Source organism: Crinia signifera, chromosome 6, assembly GCF_055691185.1.
Source record: "Crinia signifera chromosome 6, ASM5569118v1, whole genome shotgun sequence".
Classification (NCBI taxonomy): Eukaryota; Metazoa; Chordata; class Amphibia; order Anura; family Myobatrachidae; genus Crinia; species Crinia signifera.
The window spans coordinates 224783306-224793798 of record NC_139222.1 but is presented as its reverse complement, the minus strand read 5'-3'; the positions used below and the strand labels follow the sequence as shown (position 1 = coordinate 224793798).

The window sequence follows — 10493 nt, the reverse complement described above, 5'->3', positions numbered from 1 at the left end:
CAGTGCAGCACAGGACAATAGCACCCAGTACAGGACAGCACCCCTGCAATTATAAGGCAGCACAGCACAGGACACCACCCCAGGACTTATACAGCAGCACAGGGCAGCGCCACTGCACTTATTTGGCAACACAGCACAGGAGGACACCACTGCCGGACTTATGTTGCCAGCAGGTGGCGCGCTTTAAACCATCTTATGTTTTTATCCTCCGAGCCGCTCTAGCTGCCTGTGCCCGGCTCTGTCTCCGATCTGCAGTAGCTTCCTGTACTACTCACACCACACGTGTGTACTGTAGCTGCTGTTGCTGCTAGTGAGAGAGGCGGAGGAAGAGCGGCTGCCAGCGACACAGGTACCGGCACCATGAAGCCGGTGAGTATGTGCAGCGGGCATTACTGCATCTATCTGTAACCATAGGGCCACTGTATAAGAGGTTAATAATCTGTCAGCTGTCACATTGTATGCCCTCCTGCTCCAGGTGATTTCCTTGTGCTGCGGGATGTATACTGAAGGTCCTTCTAATAGTGAATGTGCCAACATGTATGGATGTGTTGTTATATGAATGTATGTGTGTGTATTTGTATATTATACACAATATAGGCTCAAGTTTAGGACATGGGACCCCTGGTGCATGACTAAACTGCTCATGAACACTATCCACATTCTGACACAGAAGGGGAAGAAGTGAGCATAAACAGTAGGTTAGGATGAGAGATGGTCAGGTTTTATGCAGGAGGGTGGGAAGAGGTCAGCATAAGGCCCCCATACACTGCGGTTTTGGGACGATTTCATCCGGGCCTATAACCGTGTGAAATCGGCCCAAAATCGCAGGTGTGTGATATCTGATCCGCGGTCCCGTGCGCATCGGACCGGATCAGGGAGGTCGGACGGTCAGCAAATAAGATCGCCTCTGACCTCCCTGTATTGCATATGCCTGCCCACCTGACGGGCATATGCATGCAGACTAACCGGGGGAGCAGTGGGGCGGGCAGGGGGCCCTGAGCACCCTGCCGTATGGACAGGGATGACGGCTGTCATCACTGGGGGGAAAGCCACTCAAAGAATACACACTGAGCGGCTTTCCTCCTGCCCGGCGCTGCCAGCAGGGGGCTGACAGCTTTGCATAGCACAGAGCTATGCAAAGCTGTCCTCCAAGCCGCTCATCTGCTGGTATTACCACAGCGATGATGAGGGAGCATGTGTCACCGCTCACCACCGGGCCGTACTCAATGGGCGGCTTCGAGCAGAAGGCCCCCTTACACTTGTTCAACTTATTGATCAATAAATTGAACCTGATTGACTCGAGATTTATCCTATGTGCAGGAGGATAAATCTATTACAATCTCTTGGTTATACCCAATGGCACGGGATTGTGTCCTACACATCAGGCACATAAGATTTTGTCAGATAAATTGACTCAATCCACCTGAATTGGGTCAAAGCTCACAAAATCTCACAAGTGTAAGGGGCCCTTTAAACTTGCTGTTTTGAGTGGCTTTCAGATGAAAGTCGCCCAGTGATACAATGAAACAGTTTAGTTCTGCTCAGGGCCTGACTAAAGGTTCCAGGTGCACTAGGCTAATACATATGTAATACCCCTTGTAATGCTGATAAACACATACATAACAAAGGTAAGGCCTGGTACACACCAGAACGATCCTGATTGTTAGTAGATCGTTAGCAGATTGTGTGATGGTCGCACGATCTGTTGGAGCACACGATCTGCTAACGATCTGATCCCAATCCGATCTGAGTCTGTATCCAGTTGAATGGATCTTTTACAGATCTTACCTGCAGCAGGTAGGGTCTGTAAAATGACCAAACGACAGCGGGGACGCGCATCGGATTGGCATCGGATCGGAATTGGATCTAAACATGCCCAATCTACATACAATCTGCATCCAAACGGTCGGAATTGGATCCAGATTGATGGAATTGAGCCCTAATCGTTCTGGTGTGTACCCCCCCCCCCCCCTTACACAATTTGTAATACAGTTGAATACTTACCCGCGAGTTATCAACACTGCTCGCCGTCATAGCTTGTCTAAAGCATTGAATATACCCCATTATAGGGACTGGAAGCAGAGCAACAGTAGATAATGTAGTTTTACATTATTTAAACTGTGGATGTGAAGAAAAGTGATTACTCCTTTGAGTGCCAACATCTGTGAGAGATGCGCAAAACCTTCTCTAAAAATGCCGGCGTCGCTTACATTTGTTACATCAATTCACATAAATGTTGTCTAACAATAGATTATATTTTGTGTATAAGGTAAGCGTTACAGGTCATTATGATAAATACAAATTGTTTGCTTGGCAATTTTTGCACTTATTTTGACTTTCACTTGGCACGCAAAGGGTTAATATGACTATCTATGTGCGCACAGGGTTAATATTACTATCTTATGTGCGCACAGGGTTAATATTACTATCTATGTGCGCACAGGGTTAATATTACTATCTATGTGCGCACAGGGTTAATATTACTATCTATGTGCGCACAGGGTTAATATTACTATCTATGTGCGCACAGGGTTAATATTACTATCTATGTGCGCACAGGGTTAATATTACTATCTATGTGCACACGCTACCATAAATATGAAGAATTTAGCAAAAACGGGCCTGCGGCTGGGCTTTGACTCCCAGATTTCACCGGAACTGTGTGTCTTTTTATCAGGCCATTCTGTTGGGGGGGGGGCGGGGGTATTAACAGCAGATGAGCGGCTTTGCGGATGGCTTTCAATAGCGCTGCGCTATTGAAAGCCGTCCGCCCCCCAGCGGACCATGCCTGGCAGGGGGAAAGCCGCTCAGTGTTTTTTTCCAGCTCTGCTTTGTAATGTGGGCTTCCATGGGTCATTAACGACCCCCTCTGTTGTCTGTACATGCAGTCAAATCCTGACTATATCATCGACAGCATGCTACTGGATGTGACCACTGAACAATATTGTTAACAATATAATTTGATGTGTATGCACTATATCATTTGTTTAGGGATTTCCAGCTGTTTAAAAGGAAATCTTTAATATTTGTTATGGACAATTTCGTCTTAAGGTGCCCATACACTGGTGTGATTTGGCCACTTTTCACCTAATTCCGATGAATCGGGCCGAGAAATCCATCTGTTTGACAACCCATCCAATCACGTATCAGGTCAGGTCAGATGTGCTGCACATAAAATAAATTGGATGTGTAATAGTCATTGCACATTGCGGGTGCTTTTTTTTTTTTTTTTAGCGCCGTATGACATCCAATTTCCCTTGAACTCACCTGGCAGCTCCCTGTGAGATTTTTAAATGCGATAAATCGCATGTAAAAGGGCACATCAAGTGCCAAATCAGAGGGAAATATTTTCGGGGTACTGTTAAAGGGAAACCAGGTCCGACTTTTGCCTCAAACAAGTTGGACTAGTGTATGGGCACATTACGATATATACTGTTTGCAGGTCCTAATAAGAATTATAATAATGTCTTGTGTTATTGATGGTGTGACGTGAAATAAAGTGTTTGCAGATCAGCTGTATAGTTATGTCCTTGTAACTTGTTGCTGGTTGTTGCCTATTCAGAGAAGAAATCGCAAGCAAGCTCCCAGCTTCCGGAAGCTGTTGAAGACCAGCAAAATAAAGCTTGACAACAAGTTAAAAAACAAGCAATATAAGCAGGAGAGCTCTGCAAAGAAGCGAAGAAAGGAACAGAAGAAGCTTCGGGAAGCAGTGCGGGATGTGGGCAACAGAACCCCCGTACCCTTGGATAGAGTCCAGAAGAAACAGCCAGGTACAGCCAATGAATGCAAGTCCTATTTTCATAACATAATGCATTTGTCAATTGTGTAGTGTAACCCAGTGGTTCCAAATCATTGTGCCTAGGTGCCCTGGGGGACCTGCAAGACTGGCAGAGGTTCCTCAGGTTGGTGATCCAGGACAAAATAGAATTGTTTATGGCCAAAGTGATGAGCAAAACCAATGCTTTTGGTTGCCAATAATAAAACATGTGGACAAACAGAGGCACCATCACCTAACTCATTCTGAGAACAGATAGGAACAATTTACTTAATTTTTTATTATTTTTCCCAAATTTATCAATATCAAAACTTTTATCCAGGAATACAGAGAAAATAAATGCTGATGCTCTCTGTGCTGTGATTAAAAAAAAAAGGTGTAGGAACCACTGGTATAACCAACAGCAACCAATCACATGCTTCCTCACACACCCTGACCAGTAATGCTACAGTAACCTACGGATCGAGTGATGAGAGCAACTGTTTTTGTTGTTTGTTTTTTACAGATAGACAAACATGAGCAGCGAAAGGGCAACCTGTGGCAATGACATCACCCCTATGACATCACCACAACCTGTGGCAATGACATCACGACTATAGGCACCGCACAGACACTTAAGGGTAAACTTACTAAAGCTTCTAAAAATGTAAAGAGCTGATGTTGCCCGTAGCAACCAATCAGATTTTTGTAATAATTTTCTATGATGCAATAGAGAATTAACAGACGGAATCTGACTGATTGCAATGGGAAACATCACCTCTTTTCATTTTTTAGAAGCATTGGTGAATTTACCCCTTCACGTGCTTAAACAGTGGCCTCTCCCGCTCATGTGATTTTGTTTGTGAGGAGGGCTGCAGGTGACCGGGTTAGGACATGAGTTCTCAACTCTTCAAGTAACCCGGGCAGGTCATGTTTTCAGGATATTTATATGTGGAAACAGGTGGGATAATTACTATCCCAGCAAATAGATGAACATAGCTCTGTTCTGCTTGTGTAAAGAAATCCATACAGGATGACCTGTTGAAAACTGGTATGGGGTATGGATCAGAGGATAAACAAATATTATGTCGACATGACTGAAGGTTTACATGGTCATTAGGTCAACACAAGCATTATGTTGACATAGGAAAGGTATACAGTCAAAAGGTCGACATGAGGTTTTTCACTTTTTTTTGTCGACATGGACTCTAAAAAAAAAAGTACAGCGCGTCCCGTCACATCGCTCGCCATGCTTCGGGGCACAGTGCCTCGCTACGCTTGACACACTATTTTATTTTCCCACCATGCCCTAGTGTTGCGTTCTAGCCGACATGTCCACATGTCGGCTCAATAAAAATGAAATCCCCATGTCGACTTTTTGACTGTCAACATTTTCCAGGTTGACACTATGCTTGTGTCGGCCTGACCTATGTCAACCTTCCCCTTGTGGACCTAGTGACTGTATCCCATTGAACTGGGTTAGAGCCAAACAGGCACGTGGTAAGCCCCAGATATGGGAGTGCATTGACCATGGGTTTCTGGGTGGAAATACTTTTTATATCAGCCTTGAAGGTGTCTTTATAGTGTAATTACACTCATGTGACGGGAGAAGGGAATTACAATCTGCTCTTTTCCACCTTGAAGAGCCCCAGTGGGTGACCTGGCCCAGAGCTAGCTTAGCAGGGTTCCTCTGCAGCATGGCATAGTGTTGCAAGCCTCCTGTTATACTGGTAACGGATGATTGTTGTGCTGTATACACTTTGCTTTGAATGGCACAATGAACTTGTTTACCACAGCTCAAGAAGAACATGAATTGGAAGAGGAGTACCTCCCGCTGGACATGATAGATGAGGATGATCTGCAGCTAATGCGGGAAATGGCTCAGAGAGCCTCTTTCCTAACCAGGGACCTTTCCTCCAGGTAAGAACAAAATGTCCTGCTACAGTAAGTGTGTCCAATTCATTCTGATGCTAATTATACTGAAGCAGGGTGTTCTGCACAGATATGCTATTAGGGCATGCTAGAATGACAGGGATTGCTGGGATGTGTAGTTCCGGTACTTGTTTCCTAGCACGGCCACAATCGCGGGCATCGTGTACCTTAAAGTTAAGGTACACGATGCCCGCGATGGACCCGATTTCCTTTGAAATCAGGTCCATTTTGCCGGCAAAGGAAAAATCGTGGGCATTGCGTCGGTCGCGGCCATTAACATAGCCCCCGACGCGATGGCCACGATTTTGCCATAGGCTTCAATGTTAAAATAATTTTTAACATTGAAATCGGGAGCATCGCGTCGGTCTTGTGCATGAATGGCACAAGATGAGCTGGACTTGATTAAGTCCATCTCACATAGGAAACAATGTGAAATGGGCCAGTATGACCCATTTCACATTGTATATGGCCCCGTCGTTACCCCACGATTGACGCAAACCCGAAGCGTGGCGAGCGCAGTGGTGCGCGTCCTCCGACCTTTTCATTCCCCTACTATCCACGTCGGCGTGGAGTTGAGAATATAAAGTATGGCGAGCCACCGAGCCCGAAGCGTGGCGAGGGGACGCATATACCTGTGAAGTAATACGCGTGCGCTCGCCACGCTTCGGGCTCGGTGGCTCGCTGCGCTCACCACACTTTATATTCTCAACTCCACGCCGACGTGGATAGTAGGGGAATGAAAAGGTCGGAGGACGCGCACCGCCGCCGCTCGCCACGCTTCGGGTTCGCGTCAATCGTGGGGTGGCGTTCAGGGTGTCAAATTAGGGGTGTAGGGAATATTTTACATTGAATCTAATGTAAAATCGGGTCCCAGGGACCCTGTTCACATTTGATTCAATTAAAAAATCGGGTTGGTCGCATGCGATTTTTCCGACACGACCACCCCGATGGAAATCGGTGTGGCCGTGCTAGGAAACAAGTACCGTAGTTCAAAATCAGCTGGAAGGGCCGCATATTAATTACCCCTACTATATAACTATACAGTAGTTAACCCCTTATAATAAAAACTAGTAAAGGTAGTCTCTCCCGTATCTGATGATCTCTTATCCGATATATTCCAAAAACCATGGTTTTTATTTTAGAATATTTTGGAATTTATTATTATTATTTTTTTTTTCTCCTGACCATTTTTTTCATACTCACCAAGTCCCCCGATGTCCACGGCGGCCTTCAGGATCTTCTTCAGCGGTCCCAGGAATGTGCTGGTGACATCATCGGCACGCCTGCAAACTCACACAATACACCACTGGGACCGCTGAAGAAGATCCTGACGGCCGCCTGGTGACCATCGGGGGTACCAGGTAAGTATGTAAAAAAAATAAAATCCAAAAACCATGAAAATTTCTTATCAGAAATGCTCGTGGTCCAGAGCATTTCGGATAAGGGATACTCAACCTGTAGTAAAGAACTTGTTTTTACTTTATTTTAAAGTAACTTTTAATAAACCTGGACTAAAAGGTTTAGTAATAAATGAATCTGGTAACTATTCCCTTATTGTAGCTCGTAGGTGAAGATTTTATGCTTATCAATTATTTCTATACAGAAAATAAATTGCAGAGCTAATCTTGATGGAATGCAGTAAATGGTATGAAGTCTCCATAAGTGTGTTTCTGCATCCCTTAGCGAGCCAGTTCATGCTGCAAAAAGAAAGCGGGACGATGTGGTTGAGGCATATGAAAAAATGCCAAGGCGTATGAAGGTGGAACCACAGAAAGAAGTCATTCATCTACTGCCCATCAAAGACAAGCGGGGCATTATTCCACAGAGCATGGAAAAGCCAGGTAATAGCGCGTTACAGGCCTTGTGTCTAGCAGTGTGTGTAATGGGGGATTGTTGGCTTCTGGTGTCATCTGATATAATCCAACCTGTTATCTTCTGCAGCTGCCCCCGCTGAGGAACAGGAAGAGGAAGAGCCTGTGGAAGACACTGAAGGTAACTGTATACTCCACCTTGTCCTTATATTGTCTTTTTATTGATGTATTTTGGTGATATTTAAGCAATTCAAGTCCATTGAATAAGTTTAAATAAGTCTAGTTTCTTCTTCCTTTGTCTGAGGGACATTGCTTGGACATGGGGTATAGTGAGGGTTGAGGCGCTAGCACTTAACTAGTTAATATTTGTTGTAGTATAAAAGCTCCTCCCATCCATTACTTTCTTCAGTTTACAATGAAGTGCTGAATGGGTCGGTCATTGCTCGGTCATCCTGTATAATTGTTTTTCTTCTGCTCTCCACCCAATTTTCTTTTCTATCTTGCATCTTTCCCCCTTAGTATCACTGCTCATAGTTACTGTGAGCTCTGGTGCAGGGTCAGGCAGTTAGCAGCAGATAGTGGGGAATTGAGGGCCGTTAGGAGGGTCCCCTTTAAAGTTGGTGGCCATGGAGACAGAGGTGCATGCATGAGCTTGCCCGCAATTACTTCCTCTGAAAAAAGTCCTGTGGCAGTCCGGCTGCAGAGGCCTTGTTCGGAGATTAGCATCGCAGTGTCTGGCTCATTCTCACCCACACACGGTGTGCTGCCTCTCAGGACATTTTGTGAACTGCGATTGGGTTAGATGTGGTGAAATTGATATCTGGAGAAGACTGACCATATTTATACCATTCTTTATACTGCTAAGAAAAGAGGTTGACTGCCATCCTCACAGTCTATACACAGGTGGATTTGGGCTATGATACAGCACGCATACCAGGGAACTGAACAACCTATCCAAGCTAGGATCTCTGCTCATGCCATTCGCTTGGTTGGGACTTTGTTGGCCACTTGGCATAGAGCTTAACCCTCACTATAACCCATGGGCAAGCAGAATTCCCCAAATGGGAATGTGCTCAGTCTATGCTCCCATGTTATCTAACCACACAAAGACACATTTATGTTAAGAGGGAGCTGTATGTATATAAACAGGCAGCAACAAAAGCTTGTGAGACCCAACCTAAAGTGTTCAGCATCACTTTCATATCCAATGATATTATACGGTGTGTGTGTGTGTGTGTGTGTGTATGTATCTCTATGTCTCTGTCTGGATTTTTATTATTTCTTCCCCCAGTTGTGCAGGAAGAGCCGCTGTGTGTACTTAGTACAGAGGACCTTATACAGCATAGGAGAGACAAGCTGGAGGAGAAGAAGGTTCACATTGCAGCCTTGGCGTCAGCTATATTGGCAGATCCAGAGAACAGTGTGTGTGGTTTGTATTCCTTAGATAATTGTAGGCTTCGCTCTGGTTTCCTGTGTTTGCTGACTATGGACTAGAACTGTTCTGACAATTAAAGTGATTCTTCTAAGCAATTTCGACTACATTCTCAAAACTGCTTAGTCGGTTTACCTGAATCACGCTGTGTCTTTACAGCGGGCGATAGCGATGCATGACCCCATGGCGTTGCTATTGCCTGCCCACATAGTCAGTGCAGGCAAGAATCTTCTTGCTACACTGTGTATTTGGCTCCCTGGGGTGGCAGGATGTAGTTCGCCATCTCTCTGACAGCTTAACTACATCTTGATACACATGGGCTCAGCCGAAATTGCCGGAGCAGAGTCCCGTGTGTATGCGGCTTTAGGTGAGACCATACAGTGTGTACTCAAGGTATTTTTATTTCTCTTTATTTTTTAAATGCAGCTTCCAGTTGTGATACTTTTTATAATTACCAAACATGATTCAGTTCCTGTGCAACTGATAACTAAATACCTATTAGTAACATAATGATGTCACTAGATCTTGGAACTCCCATATTTCTTGCCAAGAGGACATAATCCATATCTCTTCTGGTGCTCAAATACTCAAATGATAGGTCTTATAATAGCATACCAGCATGAATTGGATAACTGTTAGTGTTCTAACATAATCATACATGTCTATGAATAACATCAGTGCTAGATTGTTGTGCGGGGCAGTTGCTTCCAGGGCCCCCACACTGCATGTAACAGTAATTAAGGCTGAAAAAAGACATTAATCCATCGAGTTCAACCTATCTGACTTGTAACTACTGACTTGAGTAAGTCATATCTATAGGATTCCCTTAGTGGCCAAACATGTCCAGTTTTGATTTAAAATCATTAACAGTAGTTGCTGTAATCACCCCCCACCGGCAATGAGTTCCAGAATGTTACTGCTCTAATGGTGAAGAATCCTCTTCTTAATTCAGTACGGAATTTCCTTTCCTCAAGCCTCAGTACATGCCCACGTGTCCTAAGCATAGGCCTGTTCGTGAACAAATCATCTCCCAGTTCCATGTGATTCCCAATCCTGTATTTGAACATACTAATCATATCACCTCTCAACCTCCGAATCTCCAGTGAAAACATATTCAGCCTGGTTATCCTATCTTTGTATTCTAGTGATTCGAGACTTTTACTAGCTTAGTCGCCCTTCTCTGTACCTGTTCCAATTAATTTATGTCCTTTTTAGGGTGCAGTGCCCAAAACTGAACACAGTATTCCAAGTGTGGTCTCAGCAATGCCTTGTAAAGAGGCACTATCGCATTGGCATCCTTTGAATCCATACCCCTTTTAATGCATGCCAGTGTCCGGTTTGCTTTTGCTGCTGTACTTGAGCAGCGTGCACTATCTGTCGCACATACTCTCCGGGTCCTGATATCTGCTGGCTGTAGTAGCTATTACCGGACTGCTACCAAAAGTAACCAGTGAAGTCATGGGATGCTCCCCCCCCCCCCCCCCCCCCCCCCCCCCCCCCCACACACACACACACACACACACACACACACACACACACACACACACACACACACACACACACA

At 44.9% G+C, this 10493-nt stretch overlaps 1 protein-coding gene across 2 annotated transcripts in view; it reads left to right on the top strand.

Annotated features, from left to right (window-relative positions):
- The first annotated feature begins 214 nt into the window (after window positions 1-214).
- Window positions 215-10493, top strand: part of NOC3L (NOC3 like DNA replication regulator) — a 61199-nt gene continuing 50920 nt past the window's right edge. The window contains exons 1-6 of one of the 2 annotated variants that reach the window (XM_083149012.1): window positions 215-369; window positions 3563-3770; window positions 5551-5674; window positions 7370-7527; window positions 7628-7678; window positions 8789-8919. In XM_083149012.1, coding sequence (XP_083005138.1) covers window positions 361-369; window positions 3563-3770; window positions 5551-5674; window positions 7370-7527; window positions 7628-7678; window positions 8789-8919 — 681 coding nt within the window. In that variant the 5' untranslated portion in view covers window positions 215-360. Of the gene's footprint in view, window positions 370-3562; window positions 3786-5550; window positions 5675-7369; window positions 7528-7627; window positions 7679-8788; window positions 8920-10493 lie in introns of both variants that reach the window. The other variant, XM_083149010.1, reaches the window with a different exon arrangement.